This window comes from Erithacus rubecula (genome assembly GCF_903797595.1).
Source record: "Erithacus rubecula genome assembly, chromosome: 1".
NCBI lineage: Eukaryota > Metazoa > Chordata > Aves > Passeriformes > Muscicapidae > Erithacus > Erithacus rubecula.
In genome coordinates, this window is record NC_136658.1 from 77522374 (window position 1) to 77544655 (window position 22282).

The 22282-nt window shown below is 36.1% G+C and overlaps 1 protein-coding gene across 4 annotated transcripts in view; it reads left to right on the top strand.

Moving 5' to 3' along the window:
- SACS (sacsin molecular chaperone) overlaps window positions 1–19866 on the top strand; it is a 52793-nt gene extending 32927 nt beyond the window's left edge. For 3 of the 4 annotated variants that reach the window (XM_079298484.1, XM_079298483.1, XM_079298485.1), the window contains 2 exons: window positions 2524–2615; window positions 6445–19866. In XM_079298484.1, the coding sequence (XP_079154610.1) occupies window positions 2524–2615; window positions 6445–18014 (11662 nt within the window). In that variant the 3' untranslated portion in view covers window positions 18015–19866. Of the gene's footprint in view, window positions 1–2523; window positions 2616–4940; window positions 5137–6444 lie in introns of those variants that run through there. The other variant, XM_079298486.1, reaches the window with a different exon arrangement.
- Window positions 19867–22282: the final 2416 nt, after the last annotated feature.

Here is a 22282-nt window from a genome sequence, read left to right on the forward strand (position 1 = left end):
TACATACTAGGAAGTTCATTAAATTAGGTAATGATAAGAGCTTTTATTAAACTTAAGGCTTGAGATTGTCTTTTTTTATCACAACACCTTCATTCAGTGAGGTAGTACTAAAATCTGATTTCAGGAAATAAGCAGATATTACAATGATGATCTGTCTTTTACATCTGCTCTCCCTTTGTTCTTTCCAGTCCCTCTCCGATTAGTTTTTTTCTTGCTTATTTCCCAGCTGCATCAGTGCTCCAGTTTGGTTCTCATTTCATCAGCCAAAAGAGCTTGCACTGACACTGGGGAGGGGATAGCAAAGAGCAGGCTAGCTGGAATAAATGGGCTTGGGGTCACTGGGGAGAAAGCATGACTACTGCCTTTTATGTCTGTACTGGATTATGCATGGATTAAATACTTGTTAAATCTGGACCATTCTGCACACAATGACTAAAGACATAAGGCTTGAAATCACTCAGACACACCAGATGTCTTAATGCTTCCCCTTACAAAGTTCTACCTCTATGTATGATTACAATGAGCCCTCCTTTTATTTTGCCTCAGAATTCCACTAATTTTCAGACCCTCAACCTGAGAGACTGTGACACTTGGCGTATATTTTGTTGCTTTTACTGCTCTGTAAAGGGAAGGAGAGGTGGGTTGGAGTGTGCCCATATAGGTATTAAGGTAAAAAGTGCTTAAAGTGAGGTCCTTATGTAAATTGTTTTGATTATTCATATAGACAGCCAGTCTTAAAGAAAAGCAGTTGGATGCAAGTAACTTTTCTTTCCATGTTTCTTGAAAACAATTTGCATATCTTCAAGCCTGCTGGTGTTCTTTTTCTGCTATATTCTAAATCAATTCAGAATCACAGAATGGGTCAGGTTGAAAGGTACCACAGGGGTTTATCTGGTCCAACCTCCCTGATCAAGCAGGGCTGTCCCAGAGCACATGGCATAAGATCATGTCCAGATGATTCTTGAGTATCTCTAGTGAGCAATCAGTACTCATTCCAGTACTAGGTCATTGCACAGTAAAGAAGTTTTTCCTCATGTTCAGCTGGAACTTCCTGTGCATCTGTCTCTGCCCCTTGGCTCTTGTCCTATTGCCTGAACCCTTAGCAGCACAAAAAAGAGCCTGGCTCCACCCTCTTGATACCCTCCCTTCAGATCATTTAGACGTGGATGAAGTAGGTTCCATTTCAGCTCCCTCAGCCTTTCCTCATAAGAGAGATGTTCCAATGCCTTAATCATCTTTGTAGCCCTCTGCTTGACCCACTCCAGGAACTCCATAAATTTTAGCCCATAATCATAAACCCATGATCTTTTCTTGCTCTAAACAATTCAGGTTATTTATCACAGGATTAAAGCTACTCAGAGCCTATGATTCTGTTGTCTTTAAAAAAAAAAAAAAAAGCGTTTTAGCATTATTTTGAGATGGTTTATCTTCTGTTGTTCTTTAACTTTGTTAATCCTTCCAGAAGTTAAGCCAATATACTAAGAGAAAACATTCCCATGATGAGACTAACAAATTAGAGCCCTGCTTCAGACTAGTCACAAGATACTTATTTTGAAACTTAAGGATACCAGTATTTCTTATTCAGTTCATGTTCCATTGGTAATGGGCCTTTTGATTAGTTTGCAAAACTCATACAATTGCATATTATAACAGGCATAGATCTTCTTGCTAGCTGTGATGAAACAAATTTGAAATAGTAATTCTTTCTTTGCCTCTATTCTTGCCTCCATCAAGTATCTTTAATGTTTTAAGTATGATTAATTATGTATTCTAAGTGTTTCAAAACCCTTTCAATTTAGGAGATTGGCTCTTATTCAAAATTGGAGCCTGCTAAGAAGGTAAAATAAACTTTTAGAAATTTTCTTTCTGCTAACTGTGGAAGAACAAGATTTTGTGTTAGTTTATGTCTAATGAACATAGCTGCGATTAGAATTAAACTGGATATTTATTTTTTATTTCACAAAGACCAAAGCCCTGAAAACTGATTTAATTTTAAGTGCCAAAGTAAGAGAAGGGGAGGATGAGACTGACTCTTGGCACAATAATTTTAAGTATTGACTGCAGATCTTCTGAAATCCGTAGATATTTTCAGATCCACAGATCTGTGTGACATTCTAGAATTATGTGTTGTATTTTATGTAAACTCTTCAAATACAATTCTAAGAGACATAAAATGATAGTTGCTATTTTAACTTTTTTTTTGTTAGAGTAAAAATAGGTGAAAATAGTTTTTCTAATCCCAGTTTTTCTATCAAAGAATCTTGCTTAGATTTGTTTTGAAAAGAAGAGTAGTTGGAAAAATTACCTTCTTATTACTCTCTACTTCTAAATATAAAGCTTTTTTATTTGTTAGAAAATGCCCACTGGAAACCCTGCTCTGCATATACACATAATTGCATGCTACTGATGTAATGATGCTTACCATGCTAGTAATGTCTATAGAGTTGCATAAGTAAATGAGGCTTTGCTAAAGTGTGGGGGCCTTTTTTTTTTTCTTTTTCTCTTTTTTTCATGGTGTGCTAGATCACTCTTTCCTGGCCTGGAGGGAAGGTTACTCTCTGATGACCTGAAGCCTGAGGTCCTTGCTGCTTTGAAAGAAGCTGCCAAAAGTCGAGGTAATGTCTTTTGTATTCTCTTATAGAACATCTAATGGTTCAAACAGACTTGGCTAAACCCAAGTTTAAAGTAATGTCTCTTGAAGTTGAGTTCCCATAAATAAGACAGTCATCTTAAAAAAACCCATTAAGGTGTGGTAGACTTGTCTGAATTGGAAATGGCACAAATGAAAATTTGAAACGAACAAAAAGGCAAAGGAAGAAGGATCAAAATTTGTGTTAAAATAATAGATACTAGTTTAGTAAAATGTATTCAAGGGTGAAGAATTTTGTTCAAATAGTATTCTTCCACCTAAGACTGTCTTATTTCTGTTTTGTATTTATAGTATTTGCATATGCAATAGCTGTGTTGTGGTTTTAGTATTGTGGATCATCTTTTAATTCACAATTGCAGGTGATCACTTCTAATACATTTGTTTTAAAACAGATTAAATCAGTTTGAGTAGCTAGCCTCAAGCATGCTGTAGATCAAATAATTTCATCATGTATTTCCTGACTCTTAATTCATGGTTTATGGTTATGTCATTGTGGTCCTACTGAAATACTCCCAATCATGATCAAAAGACATGGTGAAGGAGTTTGTTTCTTCTCAGAGTTTGTCTGCACTTAACTTTTCACCCTTGTGTTTACCATTTGATTGATAAATTTGAAGCCTAAATCGCAGAAGTATTTTCACTTAAACACAATTCAGAAACCAAGTCATTTGTTAACTTACCATATAATACTTAAACATAAGCTGTTCTTCAGTGTCTAGAAAATGTACTTTTCAAGAACAGATTCTTGCCTCTTTTTTAAAATTACTTAATTCATCAAATTCTTTCTTGGACTGAAGATGTTTAAACCAAGTGTAGAACACTATTACTCACAGTCTTGATTTGCTTTTCTTTATATCCTTTATATCCTCATGGTCTTCAGTCATTTAGTCTCCACTTCTTCTGTGTTTTGACCTTTTTTCCCCTTCAATCCCTTAAATCTTTCCTCTTTATTATTATTTTTGTTGAGTTCTAAAGTTCCTGTCTCCATGTTTTGATCATTGCTTCATTATCAAAAACAAAAGAAAAGTAACATAGTCCTGAGGCAAGGTGATACATTTTTGAAGTATGGCTAAGCATTTATGAAAAAATAAGAATAATTGAGTGACTTTTTGCATAGTGTAAATATTTAATATAAAATGTATTGAATATATAAAATCTGTGACTTTAATTGAATATGAAGAACATCAAGTTTGAAATTATTATGAACAAAACCTTTATTTTAAAAAGGAGAATTTTTAAAGTCCTATCAGTATATTAGATTATGGATATTGTGTCTGTTAATGCAGTAGAATATGCTTGGTTTAATTTTTTTTGTCTACTGTTAATTTCCCTCAGTACTGTTTGAAAACAGAATGTAAAGTGTTGAAAGTAATGGCTACTTTAAATTGTGTATTCAAACAGGGAATACTGATGATCTAGGATAGAACTATAAGGAGCTATTGTTTAATAGTACCTTTTAAGGAATGGGTATATATAGGTATCAAGACAACCACAGTGAGATTAGATGGATGAAGATTTTATGTAAGACAGCAATGTTAGTATTGAAAAATGCATATTCTGTGTGGTGAAAACTTGAATGGATTTTTGAGATGTTCTTTCCTAGACAATTTCCTCCAAGTGAATGTCACAAAGCAATCTAAAAGCAGGCTTAAATTAAAACACAGAGCAGAACAACCAAAACAAAATACAGTATATGCTTGAAAACATCTTAAACAGAAAATGCAGATGTGACATAAACAGCAAAACCCCCTTAAATTATTAAACTAGTCCCTTGCTGAGTCCTTTCCTTTCCTTGCAGGCTTGGTCACAGAACTGCAATGAAGTATTTCTAGTCGTTTTAGTTATTGGGGAGATTTTTAGGTCATACTTAAGTCTTCCTTTTGTTTCTCTTTTATTCTGGTAGATTCCTTGGATGATATTTTTCTAGGCACTTATTCTTTGTAGTATGCCTCTCATTCATTAAAACATATTTTTGTAAATAAATATAGCGAGTATTCTTCTAAATGTTCTTGAAATTAGTAAATACTATTAGATAATCCTTCACAAGATTCAGGTGTCCTACTTTTCATTCTTCCTCTTCCTAAATTATTCTTCATTGAGTGATTTTGCATAACTGTACAACTGCACTACCATAAAAATTGTATGTTACTATAAATAATAAATATTAGAGGGGGTTTTGACAGGTTTAGAAATCTTAATCAGTCAAGAATTTTATTTATATAGCTGTAGAAATCACATCAGAGAGATTTCTGATACAGTTGCAGAAATAGAAACTTTTAATATTATTTCTTTGAGATGGGGTGCTGTTGTTTTTGTTGTGTTGTTCAAAGACAAACATCTGACTTTTACTCTCCTAAAATGTGAACTGTATTTGTCTAGTTAGTAACTGTTTCTATACTTAGTGTATTAATAAGCAGCTCACAGGATGTTTTCTAAAAATGGATTTGATTACATTCTAGCCCAACAGCTTCTCTGGGGATTTTCAGGTATGGTTATTAACTGAAAATGTACTGGTTTGGATTGAAGCTTGACATCTGTGTGAATTTGATGGTTAGCTTTTCTTATTACCCCAGTTTTCTTGTAAAAAAACCTTGCCAAATAGTGCTGCCAAGAGATAGTAACCTAACGTAATTATAAAGAGATTTCTAAATACATCTGAGGGAAAAATGCATTTTGATCTAATTATGTTACATGGACATATCAGTATTTTCATTGGTTTATTTATATATATTTAATAATTTTACATGCAGGAAGATTTCCATTATTTTAAGATTACCTGTATATTTTTAAAACCAGTATTTTAAACTTCTTTTCTCAAATTAAAAAAACGGGATTTATATTTAGCTTTTAAGTAGATTCTTTTTTAGGCCCCTTTGCAAGTTTTCCTGACTTGCACACAGCTCATGTATTTACCTGTTTTCAATAGAGCAATCACAATCTGAAGCTCTCTAGGCATGAGGTGAAAGAAAAAATGTTTTTTCTGAAGGATGCCTATAACTGCTCTTAATCTTTATTTTGCCTTCAAGAAAAAGGCAATGTTATCTAGATGTGTGATGAGAGATCTGAAACACAAATAGATGTCTTTCTTTCACTTCTGTCATTATTTCTGATGTGTTGGGAGGTAGTGGTATTTTTTTATTCTGTGCTATTTTACCCCCAGAAGTTCTGTAGTTTTTAAGTATAAACTTTCCTAATGATAATTAAGACATGAGTGTAAATACATATTTCTTTTAGTGAGAACTTCAATAAGAATAAAAACATATAGACGTAGTTTCAGCACTTCCTGCCTGAGTCTAGTTTGTCAGTTTTACTTGTAAGATCAGCTGCACCTGAACAACTTTGTTATATCTAATAAAAAATATTTCAAATCTATTTGAACATTTGCAATTATAGAAAAATAAAGGATTAGGTTTTTATTTACCACTAGGTACATAAGTAGGGTAAAAAATCAACTAAACAAAAAAAATGTTTGTAGTTCAGTTATGAATCTCTAGTTGCTATGTATGCCTGAGAACTTTTGTGCTAAACTAACAAATGTAATAACATACTGGTAATTTTCAATTTGTTTATATTTTCATACTAATATGGAATGTATTTGCTTTTTATTAACTCCTGAAAGCAAAGGAAGCTGGTATCTGCACTCCTATTTAACAAATTTTTTTTTTTTCCACAAAAGACAGGGCACAGATTAGACTTTTTTTTCCTTGTTTTCCTTTTGCTTTGCCCCCTGAAGCCATTTGCAAGTAACTCTGCTCTGTGATTCTCACAGCTTTTCCCTTTTGCTGTAATTTCAGGGAGGCCATGCACTCAGCTGCAGCTTCTGAACCCAGAAAGATTTGCCCGGCTCATTAAAGAAGTTATGAACAGCGTGTGGCCTGGGAGAGATGTGGTTGTACAGTGGTATCCAGGCTTGGAAGAAAAAAATCACCCATCAGTTTCCTGGCTGAAGATGGTCTGGAAGAATCTATATATACATTTTTCTGATGACTTGAGTGTGTTTGATGAAATGCCTCTTATCCCCAAGACGCTGCTGGAGGAAAATCAAACATCAGTGGAACTGGTTAGATTTAGGAATCCATCACCCATCATTCTGGAAGATGAATCTGAGACTCAGCTCCCAGAATATTTAGCTGATATTATTCAGAGAATTGGTGGAGTTGTACTTAAGAAGCTGGATATTTCTATCCAACATCCACTTATAAAAAAATATGTGCATCCACCATTGCCAAGTGCTGTTTTACAAATAATGGAAAAAATGTCTTTACAGAAACTATGCAATCAGGTCGCGTCATTCCCACCAACACATAAAGATGCTCTTAGGGCATTCTTAGCTAGTTTAACAGATGCAAATGAAAAAGAGAAGAGAATTATTCAGGAATTGCTAATATTTAAAAAAATTGAAAAATCATCTGATGAAAGTGTCCCTGTTTTTACTGGGCTAAAAGGGAGTAAGGTATTACACCACACTGCCAAAATTCCTCCTGGTCTAAGGTTTTCTGTTCCAATAATTGACAGCAGTGATGAAGCAACTATTCGCTTAGCTAATTTGCTGAAAATAGAACAGCTGAAGAGCACAGACTGCTTGAAGTTTGTCATAGAAGACATAAGAAATGATTTTTATTCATATGATGAAACAGCACAAATAATGCAATGGGTTCTTGAAAATCTCACTTTTCTGAAAAATGAGAATACAGATGTGATAGATTGGCTGACACCACTGAAATTTATTCAGATCTCACCAGAAAAGATAATGTCAGCAAATGAACTCTTTGATCCTGAGGTAGAACTTCTGCAACATTTGTTTTATGCTGAGGGGGAAAGCTGCTTCCCCCCTGTTATTTTTACATCCTCAGATATTCTTCATTCCCTGAGACAGATAGGCTTAAAAAATGAAGCCCATCTTGAGGAAGGTGATATCTTGAGAGTGGCAAAAAAAATTGAAAGTTTGCATGCTGACTCTAACACCAATCATGATTTGCTGTTAAGAAAAGCTAGAACTCTCTTGACGATTTTGAACAAAAACCATATGCTGCTTCAATCATCTGAAACAAAAGCTGTAATGAAAAAGATAAAATGGATTCCTGCAAGTAAGGAGAGGCCCCCAAATTATCCAGGGTCCTTAGTTTGGAAAGGAGATCACTGTAATCTGTGTTCACCACCAGAAATGTGTGATATATCACATGCAATTTTAGTTGGTTCCTCAGTTCCTCTTGTGGAAAATGTACTGTTGGATATAGAAAAAGCACTCGGCATCCCCACCAAGCCCAGCATAAAAGCAGTCTTGAAACATTTCAAGGTGGTAGTTGATTGGCATAGTTCTAAAACCTTCAGTGATGAGGACTACTATCAATTTCAGCATATCTTGCTTGAGATTTATGGATTTATGCATGATCATCTAGAAGAAGGCAAAGAAGCTTTTAAAGCTCTGAAATTTCCCTGGGTTTGGACAGGTAAAACATTTTGTTCCCTAACACAAGCAGTTATAAAATCAGTTCCTGATCTTGATCTCCAACCTTATCTACATTATGTTCCAAAAACTATGGCAAAATTTCACCAGTTGTTTAAAGGTTGTGGTTCAATTGAGGAGTTAACTCCAGACCATGTTTCCATGGTCATTCAGAAGATATATCTGAAGAGTGAGCAGTCTCTCTCGGAACAAGAGAGCAAGCAAAGCCTTCACATCATGTTGAGCATCATAAGATGGCTGTACAGCAATCAGATCCCTGCGAGTCTGCATACGCCCATGCCGCTGTACAGTGGCAAACTTCCTTACAAACTTGCAATGAAGCCAATTCATGAGTGCTGTTACTGTGACATCAAAGTTGATGACTTAAACGATTTGCTTGAGGATTCTGTTGAACCCATAATTTTGGTGCATGAAGACATACCAATGAAAACCGCTGAGTGGTTAAATGTCCCGTGCCTTAGCACAAGACTGATTAATCCAGAAAATATGGGGTTTGAGCAATCTGGGCAAAGAGAGCCTCTGACTGTGAGAATTAAAAACATATTGGAAGAATACCCTTCCATTTCAGATATCTTTAAGGAGCTTCTTCAAAATGCTGATGATGCTAATGCAACAGAATGCAATTTTCTGATTGACATGAGGAGAAACATGGATATAAGAGAGAACCTTCTGGATCCAGGAATGGCAGCATGTCATGGTCCAGCTTTGTGGTCATTCAATAATTCTGAGTTTTCCGACTCTGATTTCCTAAATATAACTCGATTAGGAGAGTCTCTAAAAAGGAGTGAAGTTGACAAAGTAGGAAAATTTGGACTGGGATTCAATTCTGTTTATCATATCACTGATGTTCCTATTATTTTGAGCCGGGAGTTCATGATCATGTTTGATCCAAATGTCAACCATATAAGTAAGCATATCAGAGATAAATCTAACCCTGGCATCAAAATCAACTGGAGTAAGCAACAGAAGAGACTGCGAAAATTTCCAAATCAGTTTAAGCCGTTTATAGGAGTTTTTGGTTGCCAGCTGCCACTGACAGCTGCCACAGTAGAATCTCCCTATAGCTACAAAGGAACACTTTTCAGGCTGTCCTTTAGGACTCAGCAGGAAGCTAAAGTGAGTGAAGTCAGCAGTGCATCTTACAATACAGCAGACATTTACTCTCTTGTGGATGAATTTAGCATTTGTGGTCATAGACTGATAATATTTGCTCAGAGTGTAAATTCAATGGTTTTGAAATACTTGAAAATTGAAGCAGATGATCCTGGCATGGCACAAGATGTCGTCACTATCAGAAAAAATCTCTGTACTTCCAAAGCCTTGACTGCACCAAATGTAAGTGTTTTAAAGGAAGCAGCTAAAGTTATGAAGGTTTGCAGCAGCAGTACTAAAAAGCTTCCCACTGAAACACCAAAGTCATCGTGCATCCTGCAGATAGTAGTAGAAGAATTTCACCATGTGTTTAGGCGGATTGCTGATTTACAGTCTCCACTTTTCAGAGGTACTGAAGAGGATCCAGCTGCTTTCTTTGAAATGGCTAAATCAGGACAGACGAAAAGATCAGGTGATGAATTGCCACAGAAAACAGTAGATTCAACAACATGGCTTATATGTTCTTGCATGGATGTTGGTGATGCTTTGAAATTTTCTTTGCATGAAAGTGGACGAAGACTAGGCCTAGTTCCCTGTGGTGGTGTAGGAGTGTTGCTGTCTGAAACCCAGGATCAAAAATGGATTGTGAAACCCAATTGCAACAACATAGGTGAAGTATTCTGCTATTTACCTCTGCGAATAAAAACAGGCTTACCTCTCCACATAAATGGCTGCTTTGCAGTTACTTCAAATCGGAAAGAGATCTGGAAAACAGACACAAAAGGAAGATGGAATACAGTATTCATGAGGCATGTTATTGTAAAAGCCTACATAGAAGCCCTTTGTGTTTTACGTGACATGGCAATCAATGGCGAGCTAGTTGACTACAGTTACTGTGCAGTGTGGCCAGATCCTGATTCAGTTCACGATGATTTTTCTGTTATTTGTCAGGGGTTTTATGAGGACATAGCTCATATGAAAAGCAAAGAAGGGATCAAAGTGTTTTCTGATGGGTCATCTTGGGTTTCCATGAAGAATGTCAGGTTTTTAGATGACTCCATACTGAAACGGCCAGATGTTGGGCCGTCAGCCTTCAAGATCTTTCTGAAGTACCTTAAAAAAACTGGTTCCAAAAATCTGTGTGCTGTAGATCTTCCATCCTGGGTAAAGACAGGTTTTGAAGAAGCAGGATGCAAATACATATTATTGGAGAACACTTTCTCTGAGAAACAGTTCTTTTCTGAGGTATTTTTTCCTAACATTCAGGAGATTGATGCAGAACTACGTGATCCTTTGATGCGTTATGTTCTCAATGAAAAACTTGAGGAGTTCTCAGGAATTCTTCGTGCTACTCCATGTATTCCCTGTTCATTGGATGGACATTCATTAGTTACACCATCAAGACTCATCCACCCTGAAGGAAGAGTTGCAAAGTTGTATGATGCTAAGGATGGAAGATTTCCTTATGGTACCACTCAGGATTATCTTAACCCTGTTATTTTGGTTAAACTTGTGCAGTTGGGAATGGCTAAAGATGATATTTTATGGGAAGATCTGATTGAACGTGCAGAGTCAGTAGCTGAAATTAACAAGACTGATCATGCTGCAGCTTGTCTCAGGAGCAGCATTATATTGAGTCTTATTGATGAAAAATTAAAATGTATAGATCCAAGAGCTAAAGAATTTGCTGGAAAATGTCAAAACATCCCTTTCCTTCCTTTCCTTAGCAAACCAGCAGGCTTCTCACTGCACTGGAAAGGCACTGATTTTCAGCCTGAAGCGATGTTTTCAGCAAATGATCTTTTCACTGCTGATCATCAAGATATAGTTTGCCTCACACAACCAATTCTTAATGAAAACTCCCACTCATTTAAAGGTTGTGGTACTTTGTCATTAGCCGTCAAAGAATTTTTGGGTTTACTTAAGAAGCCAGCTGTTAATTTAGTCATAAATCAGTTAGAAGAAGTTGCAAAGTCATTTGATGGAATCACGTTGTATCAAGAAAATATCACTAATGCTTGTTACAAGTATCTGCATGAAGCGATGTTAGAGAGTGAATCAACAAAAGCCATGATAATTGAACAGCTAACAAACTGTAGTTTTATTTTGGTTGAGAATGTGTATGCTGATCCATCAAAAGTGTCTTTTCATTTGAATTTTGAAGCAGCTCCCTATCTCTATCAGTTGCCTAACAAATACAAAAATAGTTTCCGTGAGCTGTTTGAAAGTGTGGGTGTAAGACAGGCTTTCACAGTTGAAGACTTCGCTGTAGTTCTGGAATTAATAAATCAGGAGAGAGGGACCAAACAACTAACAGAAGACAACTTTCAGCTCTGCAGGAGAATAATTAGTGAAGGAATATGGGGCCTCATTAGAGAAAAGAAGCAGGAATTTTGTGAGAAAAAGTATGGTGAGATTTTGTTGCCAGATACTCGTCTTGCACTTCTACCTGCAAAATCTTTGTGTTACAATGACTGCCCGTGGATAAAAGTCAAAGACACAACTGTTAAATATTGTCATGGTGATATTCCAAGAGAAGTTGCAGTGAAGCTTGGAGCAATACCAAAACGCCATAAAGCTTTAGAAAGATATGCATCAAATATCTGTTTTACTACCCTTGGAACAGAATTTGGTCAGAAAGAAAAATTGACTAGTAGAATTAAAAGTATTTTGAATGCTTACCCTTCAGAAAAGGAAATGCTGAAAGAGCTCCTTCAGAATGCAGATGATGCAAAAGCTACAGAGATCTGCTTTGTGTTTGATCCTAGACAGCATCCAGCTGATAGAATATTTGATGAGAAATGGGCACCACTTCAAGGACCAGCACTGTGTGTTTACAACAATCAGCCTTTTACAGAAGATGATATTCGGGGAATCCAGAACCTTGGAAAAGGTACAAAAGTAGGAAATCCCTGTAAAACTGGACAGTATGGTATAGGTTTCAATTCTGTTTATCACATTACTGATTGCCCTTCTTTCCTGTCTGGCAATGATATACTTTGCATTTTTGATCCTCATGCAAGATATGCACCAGGTTCAACATCAACAAGTCCTGGCCGCATGTTTAGAGATTTAGATGCAGATTTCAGAACACAGTTCTCAGATGTACTAGATCTCTACTTAGGAAATCACTTTAAACTGGATAATTGTACGATGTTTAGGTTTCCTCTTCGAAATGGAGAAATGGCAAAAGTATCAGAAATTTCATCAGTTCCGTGCTCAGATAGAATGGTCCAAAATCTTTTGGATAAGCTGCGTACAGATGGGGCAGAACTCCTAATGTTTTTGAACCATATGGAAAAGATTTCTATTTGTGAGATAGAAAAAACAACAGGAGCACTGAATGTCCTGTATTCTGTACAAGGCAAAATCACTGATGGAGACAGACTGAAACGAAAGCAATTCCATGCATCTGTGATTGACAGCGTAACTAAAAAGAGGCAGCTAAGTGAAATACCTGTACAGCAGATTACTTACACAATGGATACTGAAGACTCTGAAGGAAATCTCACCACTTGGTTAATTTGTAACAGGTCCGGATTTTCTGCCATGGAAAAGGTATCCAAAAGTGTGGTTTCAGCCCACAAGAATGAGGACATTACTCTTTTCCCTCGTGGTGGAGTAGCAGCTTGCATTACTCATAATTACAAAAAGCCCCACAGAGCATTCTGTTTCTTACCCTTATCATTAGAAACTGGATTACCTTTCCATGTGAATGGGCACTTTGCTCTGGACTCTGCAAGAAGAAATCTGTGGCGCGACGATAACGGTGTTGGAGTAAGAAGTGACTGGAACAGTAGTCTAATGACAGCGCTGATAGCACCAGCCTATGTTGAGCTGCTCATTCAGCTGAAGAAGAGGTATTTTCCAGGAACTGACCCTACAGTATCAGTGCTGCAAAACACACCTATTCACGCTGTGAAAGACACTTTGAAAAAGTTTTTATCCTTTTTCCCAGTTAATAGACTTGATATTCAACCAGACTGGTATTGCTTAGTGAAAGCAGTTTACAGTTGCATTTATGAAGATTTGAAGCGTCTTTTACCTGTTATGAGAGCTCCAAATGTTGATGGTTCTGATTTGCATTCTGCTGTTATCATCACATGGGTTAATATGTCTACTGTGAACAAAGGCAGACCATTCTTTGACAATTTGTTGCAAGATGAACTGCAGCACCTCAAAAATACAGAATACAACATCACGACACGGAAGACAGTGGCTGAAAATGTTTACAGACTGAAGCATTTGCTCTTAGAAATTGGATTTAATTTGGTATATAACTGTGATGAGACTGCAAATCTCTACCACTGTTTGGTGGATGCAGATATTCCTGTCACCTATGTGACACCTGCTGATGTCCGATTGTTTTTGATGACATTTTCTTTTCCAGACTCTAACTGCCACATTGGAAAATTACCCTGTCGTCTTCAGCAGACAAATTTGAAACTGTTCCATAGCCTCAAACTCCTGGTTGACTACTGTTTCAAAGATGCAGAAGAAAATGAAATCCAAATTGAGGGTTTGCCACTCCTCATTACTCTTGACAATGTTTTGCAAGTTTTTGATTCAAAGCGACCAAAGTTCTTGACAACATACCATGAACTGATTCCATCTCGCAAGGATCTCTTTATGAACACATTGTATTTGAGATACAACAATATTCTGCTCAGCAGTGAAGTAGCTAAAGTCTTCGATATCAAAAGTTTTGCTGAATTGTTATCATCTGTGCTGCCTAGAGAATATAAAACTAGGAATTGTATGAAATGGAAGGAAAATTTTGCAAGTGAATCTTGGCTTAAAAGTGCTTGGCATTTTATCACTGAATCTCTAAATATTAAGGAAGAGCAAGAAGATACACAAGCAAAATTCGATGGTGTTATTGAAACTTTGAAGGACTGGACTTTGCTTCCAGGTGTAAAGTTTACAGTCTCAGCCAATCATCTGGTTGTGCCAGAGTGTGATGTTTTGCTGCCACTCAGCATCATGCACATAGCTGTCTTTCCAAATGCTCAGAGTGATAAAGTCTTCCATGCTTTAATGAAAACAGGCTGTATTCAGCTGGCATTGAACAAAATCTGCTCCAAAGACAGTGCTTTAGTGCCTTTGTTGTCGGGACGTACAGCAAACATAGATAATCCCTCCAGCATTCTGAAAGCCATACAATATATGGTACAGACATCAACCTTTAAGACTGAAAAGTTGGCAGAAAGTGACTTTGAGGCTCTCCTAATGTACTTCAATTGCAACTTATGTCATCTGACATCTCAGGATGACATTAAAATTTTAAAGTCTCTTCCATGTTACAAATCAATCAGTGGCCGATACATCAGCATTGCAAAATACGGGACCTGTTATGTCCTCACGAAAAGCATCCCATCAGTAGAAGTGGACAGATGGACACAGTCGACTTCATCGGCTTTCCTTGAGGAGAAGGTTCATTTGAAAGATTTGTATACTTTGCTTGGCTGTGTCTCTGTGGATGATCTTGAAGTGTACTTGAAACATCTTTTGCCAAAAATTGAAACTCTATCTTATGATGCAAAATTAGAACATTTGATCTACTTAAAGAATAGGCTAACTAGCATTGAAGAAACTTCAGAAATGAAAGAACAGCTGTTTGAAAAGCTTGAAAGCATTTTGATAATTCATGATGCAAGCAATAGGTTAAAACCTGCGAAATACTTTTATGACAGGACTGTAAAGGTCTTTGAAGTTATGCTGCCTGAAAAATTCTTTATACCTCAAGATTTTTTTAAGAAGCTAGAGCAACTTACAAAACCAAAAAATCAAGCTGTGTTCCTTCCATCATGGGTAACTTTTCTGCGACATATTGGTTTGAAATTCATCATTTCACAGCAGCAATTACTGCAGTTTGCTAAGGAAATCAGCATGCGAGCAAATACAGAAAACTGGTCTAAAGAAACACTACAGAATACTGTCGATGTTCTCCTTCATCATATATTTCAAGAAAGAACTGACCTTTTTTCAGGAAATTTTCTGAAAGAATTGTCTTTAATTCCTTTTCTTTGCCCTGAACGAGCTCCAGCAGAATTTGTGAGATTTCACCCTCAGTATCAAGAGGTTAATGGAACTCTTCCTCTTATACGATTCAATGGGGCACAGGTGAACCCTAAATTCAAGCAGACAGATGTGTTGCAGTTGCTGTGGACGTCATGTCCTATTCTTCCTGAGAAAGCAACACCTTTAAGCATCAAAGAGCAAGAGGGGAGTAGTCTTGGTGCACAAGAACAGCTTGAGCAAGTGTTAGCCATGCTGAATGTTAATTTGGACCCTCCTCTGGACAAAGTGATCAATAACTGCAGGAACATATGCAACATAACAACTTTGGATGAGGACATGGTGAAAACTCGGGCCAAGGTCCTAAGAAGCATTTATGAGTTTCTTAGTACCGAGAAGAGGGAATTCCGCTTTCAGCTTCGAGGAGTTTCTTTTATAATGGTGGAAGAAGGTTGGAAGCTCCTTAAGCCTGAGGAGGTCGTGATAAACCTTGAGTATGAATCTGACTTTAAACCCTATCTTTACAAACTTCCTTTAGAACTTGGTACTTTCCACCAGCTATTTAAACATTTGGGTACTGAAGACATTATTTCAACAAAGCAGTATGTTGAAGTTCTAGGTCGCATATATAAGAGCTCTGAAGGAAAGCAATTGGATCCTAATGAAATGCGCACAGTTAAAAGAGTAGTTTCAGGCCTGTTCAAAAGTCTCCAAAATGATTCTGTAAAGGTTAGGAATGACCTTGAGAATATGAGAGATTTTGCCCTTTACCTTCCCAGTCAAGATGGTAGGTTGGTAAAGTCTAGTATCTTAGTTTTTGATGATGCACCCCACTACAAAAGCAGAATCCAAGGTAACATTGGTGTGCAGATGCTTGTTGATCTTAGCCAGTGTTACTTAGGCAAAGACCATGGCTTTCACACTAAATTGATCATGTTATTCCCCCAGAAACTGAGGCCTCGCTTACTTAGCAGTATACTTGAAGAACAGTTAGATGAGGAGTCTCCCAAAATTTGTCAGTTTGGAGCATTATGTTCTTTGCAGGGAAGGTTACAGTTACTGTTGTCGTCTGAGCAGTTCATCACAGGACTCATTAGGATTATGAAGCATGAAAATGACAATGCATTTCTGGCTAATGAAGAAAAAGCAATAAGACTTTGCAAAGCTTTGCGAGAAGGTTTGAAAGTTTCCTGTTTCGAGAAGTTGCAAACAACATTAAGAGTTAAAGGGTTTGCTCCTATTCCCCACAGCAAAAGTGAAACATTTGCTTTCTTGAAGAGATATGGAAATGCAGTAATATTGCTTTACATACAGCATTCTGACAGCAAGGACATAAATTTCCTATTAGCATTAGCCATGACCTTAAAATCTGCAACTGACAACCTGATTTCTGATACCTCATATTTAATTGCCATGCTGGGTTGCAACGATATTTATCGCATCAGTGAGAAGCTTGACAGCTTAGGAGTGAAGTACGACTCTTCTGAGCCATCAAAACTTGAACTACCAACACCTGGCACTCCTATACCAGCTGAAATTCACTATACACTTCTAATGGATCCGATGAACGTATTTTATCCTGGTGAATACGTTGGTTACCTTGTTGACTCTGAAGGTGGTGATATATATGGATCATATCAGCCTACTTACACCTATGCAATCATTGTGCAAGAAGTAGAAAGAGAAGATGATGAAAGCCACAGTTTTCTAGGGAAGATTTACCAGATTGATATTGGATATAGTGAATACAAAATAGTGAGCTCCCTTGACTTGTACAAATTTTCCAGACCAGAGGAAAGTTCTCAAGGCAGGGATAGCACACCTTCGACCCCAACCAGTCCTACAGAATTTCCAGCACATGGACCAAGGGCAATTCCACCTATCTTCACTGGTAGAGAGAGCCACAAAACAATGTCTTCAAAACACCACTCTCCAAAAAAGATAAAGTCAAACTCATTGCCAGAAATATTAAGAGAAGTGACATCTGTGATTGAACAGGCTTGGAAGCTTCCAGAATCTGAAAGAAAAAAGATTATTAGGAGGCTGTATCTTAAATGGCATCCAGATAAAAATGCAGAGAATCTTGATATAGCTAATGAGGTTTTCAAACATTTACAGAATGAGATTAACAGGATGGAAAAACAGGCCTTTATGGATCAAAATATGGACAGAGCCTCAAGGAGACCGTTTTCATCTTCTGCCTCGCGATTCCAGTCAGATAAATTTTCATTTCAGAGATTTTACACTTCATGGAATCAGGAAGCCACAAGCCACAAATCTGAAAGGCAGCAGTACAAAGAGAAGTGTCCCTCCTCCACAGGGCCGTCCTACTCCCAGCGCTTTTTCGTCCCGCCTACATTCAGGTCTGTTGGCAATCCTGTGGAGGCACGTCGATGGCTTAGGCAGGCCCGAGCCAACTTTTCAGCTGCACGAAATGACCTCCATAAAAATGCCAATGAATGGGTGTGCTTTAAGTGCTACCTTTCTACTAAGCTAGCCTTGATTGCAGCTGACTACGCTGTGAAGGGCAAGTCAGACAAAGACATAAAACCAGCAGCTCTTGCACAAAAAATAGAGGAATACAGTCAGCAACTTGAAGGACTTTCAAATGATGTTCAGACGTTGGAGGCTTATGGAGTAGACAGCTTAAAAACTAGGTATCCTGACTTACTTCCTTTTCCACAGATTCCCAATGATAGGTTTACTTCAGAAGTTGCTATGAGAGTGATGGAATGTACTGCTTGTATCATAATAAAACTTGAAAACTTCATACAACAAAAAGTATAAGAGATTTGAAGAGGTCAGGGGACTGTTTTGTCAAGAGTTTAGGCATTTCAAGTAGTGGGATACAAATGCAATTGTGCAAATTATGGAACGTCCAAGGGGTTAAATGGTGCCAGGCAGTTTAGAAGTGTAGTACACAAAGGTGGATGGTACAGAGGTACTTAGAACTGAAATTTACTTAAAAGGAATTTTTTTTCTTAACTGAGCCTGCTGTTAAGCAAACTGTAAAACCTGAATATTTTTAGAATTTGCAAGGAAATTGAGATGCACAAATTAGATGTATCAACAATATTGTGATTAATTGGCATATTATTGAACTGCACTTTATATAACCAAAGCTTAGCTTTCTGTTAGATGAAGCCTGTAATTATGACTCCTTATTAAATTTATTTCATTTAATGTAATGTTTCTGAAAGGGTAATGTCAAGTTTCAAATGTACTTATCTTAAGACTGGACATACAAGGAAATGGGAAATGGGGTGGAAGTTAACTTTGGAGATATTGCTCCAAAGCATATCTGTATTCTTTTGCATTCTGTGGATATTCATGTCACTCATAGTAATACTCTTATCAGCTGGATCTGATTATAAATTTGCTGCAGCATCACACTGTAAACATTTAAAGGATAGATTAGTACCTGTAAACTGGTACAGTTATTTTAATGCTGAATAATGATACTTGATTTAACATGCCACGTCATGTCATGCATTGATTGCATTTACTTTATTATAAAGCAATGAAGTATTTAATTTACTTTTTTTTAGAGCCTGTCATTTTTTGTTTAGTGATAAAGCATGTGGATGATGTAAAATCTGTGAACATTGTTACATGGTGTTTTATGATTTTTTTGGAACACCGAAACTCAGTTTTCAGATGCCTAAATGCTTGAGTTCCTTTTTTCCCCCCCTGCGTGTGTGCCTTTGTGTGTGTACATATATATGTATTTTTCCACAAACATTGGTAATAGTAAAATTCAGTAAGTAATTTTTGGTGTACACAAAGCACTGTTTTTTGTTACATGTTTAAAGGTGCTGCAATGTAATGCTAGTTTTATTTTATTTTGTTATTCCCTACAGCTCTTGAGAAATGTGATTATTAGTTCACACTTTTTCTTTTATAGTTTGTAATACTTTTGGTAATGTCATGCAGTATGTTCAACATTAGCTTTTTGTAAAAAAAATTAAAAATAAAAAATGGAAGGATAATGCTAAATGGAAGGATTTTTCTTTGCTGGATCAACCACATTAAACATAAATGTCAGACATTTTCCAGCGGCATGCTGTTACACTTGTCTACTTGACAGCACAGTGAAACTGCAATTTAACTTACTGAATACAAAGGAAAGTAACAGCAAGCTTACAGGGCTGATACATCTGTGATAGTGTTGTAATACAAAATAAAAAATCATGATGAGGTCTGCCTCAGTTTTGAGTAAATGATAAAGGCCTTGTTCAAGAAATGTGACAGTTGGAAAGTGATATTGCATCTGATTGTGAGCCCTATTATTATTATTATTTCTGCTATTAAATTAAGTGCCATAAATTTAATAAAGAAAAATGCAAAAATATATTTCAGTCCGATGTGTTTTGGTTTTATAATGTAAGCTAACTTCACCTATTATTTGAAGCTTTTGTATAGGTAAATAAACAATCTTTTTTTTAAAATTAATTCTAAATAATTGTACAAATATTAAAATACTATTGAAAAGGAAACTAGTTTTTTTTTTTTTTTGCAATGACAAATGTTTGCAGTTTTCTCAAATTGTACATTTTGCTGATGTTTTGCAATAAATAGCATGTAAATAAAACACAAATCCTGGTGTGCCATGAAATAAATCAATTTAGTTAATTCCCTATGTTTTTAAAATAGATTCCCTTGTGGTTTTTTCACTTTGTGCATTAAGTCAGTATTCAGGGTAAGCAAAATACTTGAAAAGGAAACAGTTCTCATGCTTTTCATTTTAAATGGAGCTAAAACATAAGATCTCATGGAAGCATGCACAAAGTGTAACATGAACACTTTCCTGTTTCTACGTGAGTTCTCGAGGAATAAAATCTTCAAAGTGTATAACTGTGTTTTATAAGCAACTTATGTTGCCTTACCAGTATTATTATTATGAACTGCTAAAATGGCTGTGTAGAACCACTGAACTATTCTAATTTTTGTCTGCACTGTTGAGCACTGACTCTGAGCAAGAAAAGGGTCCCAGTTCTTAGAAAGCTAATGGTCTGAAGCAATTTTAAATACGGAGCCAAGCTGAAAAAGAAAACTTGAGTAACACTGAAAAACTAATAAACTCACTATAAAATTTACATTTGGCTGCAGAGAGACAGGCAAGAGTGGCATCTCAGTTGGAAGTCTCTTAGTTTCTTATTCATTTAACTCACTGTAACAGCTAGCCTAAATAAAGAGACTTTGTGAGACTAGGAAATCATATTCTGACAAAACATGATTTTTAAAGTGACATTTAATTTCCGATTAAAAATAACAACAAACAAATAAAACACTTAATTGATTCTTCCTTTTGGCTCAGCTGGGAGATTTGGCAATGTGTCTAAGTCAGGTGTGGAAGCCTAGAACAGTTAGGATGTGATGGTTCTGTAGTAAGGGTCTGTAGAAGAAAATGTTAGCATGTACATTCCACGAAAATGCATTTAACAAGTAGTTCTGCACATTAAATGTGTTCTCATTGCAGAAAATGTCTTTTCATTCATGTCTATCTCCTACCTTCCACAGGTACCAGCAGTTTATCTAGGAAAAGCAGCTTCAGTTCTTGTCTCCCAAAATTACAGCTGATTACAGTTAACAAAAAGTCAGTGGTACAGGAAGCTGATTCAACCATACATTGGGCAGCTTAAATCTAAGGAACTGCAGTTGAAATAAGCCTTGATAGGCTTGTGACTATCTTGTGCTTTAAAAGCTTTTCTCTCAAACAATAGCATACACAGCTATTCTAAAGAGCACGGGACACTTCCCTCAGCAATTAGTGACAAGAAAAATACCTTTTGTTTGTAGTTATGTTTTTTCTTGGGTTTTTTTTTTTTTTTTAGGGAATAGATTTTTGTGTAGCTGACTATCAAAATAAAAATAAATGTTTTAATAATGTAAAAACATGCAATTTTGCAATATTTGTACTCAAATCATTATCAGTGAAGTTACTGTAATAATTTATAAGACAGGATATAAAATTTACTATAAGGATTCCATTCAGTTGGTACTGGTATACTTGGGTTGCTTTAAACAAGGCTGGAATTAAATCTATTGTGATTTCTCCAATTAAAGTAGAGGAGGGTAGTACCACCTCTGAGATTTTCTGTTGCTGGATCTAAACTCTGAAAAAGGCTGGATTGGTCTTGGGGAACAAAGGCAGAAGGAATATTTAAAAAATAAGTAAAATTGGCAGCCAATGTAAATGTTTTCATTTGAAGAAGACATGCTTTTTTTTTAAATTTCACATGAAGGGAATTGTCTATGAATTTTTAATCAAAACTGTTTATATTTTCTTTGGTTTGTTTTTTGGATTATTAATTCAGTGGCATGGCCAAAATTTGTTTACTTTTACCTACTACTGATGAAGATAAAGGAATTCTAGATGTCTAATGAAACATAATTGTAAAGCATTTTGTAAATTCTTCAAAGTACATTTTTAAGTGGGACCAAGACTTATGTTAATATTTTAAATAAAGTACATTTCACCTTCTTAGTCTTGGAAAAATAAGTTTGTTTTAAAAATGAAAGCATTGATTTACCCTGTTTTTCATTTGAATACAAAAGCAGAAGCAGACTGTTCAAAATGTATAAAGTTTATTCAAGAACTCAATTTCCAATTCTTGCAATTTCCTTTTGCATAAAGCTATATAAAGATAGACAAATGCAAATACTAAAGAACTGTGAAATGGAAAAAAAAAGCTCATGTTTGGGCAATCACCAGTGAAGTTTTTCTATAATTTTTCCATTGTGTAACAATTGCAGCCAGTTGCCAGAACTGCTGTAAATAATTCTTTTTGAGGGAGTAATTATGCAAACAAATCAGTTCACTATACTGGTAGTGCTTTTTTTCTCTTTGTTTGGATAATACTTTTGGAAATAAACTAGAGAACTGCATACTCTCACTTCCCTGTGCCATAATTTTCTGTTACTCTGTAACTACTTACTGAACTTTGATTCAAGTAAAACAGTCATTTTGAACAAACTATGTTGAGATTATTGAGATTAATTCAAATTGTAGCATCAGCTGATTACACTCTGGTAATTTTAGCATAAATTTTGTT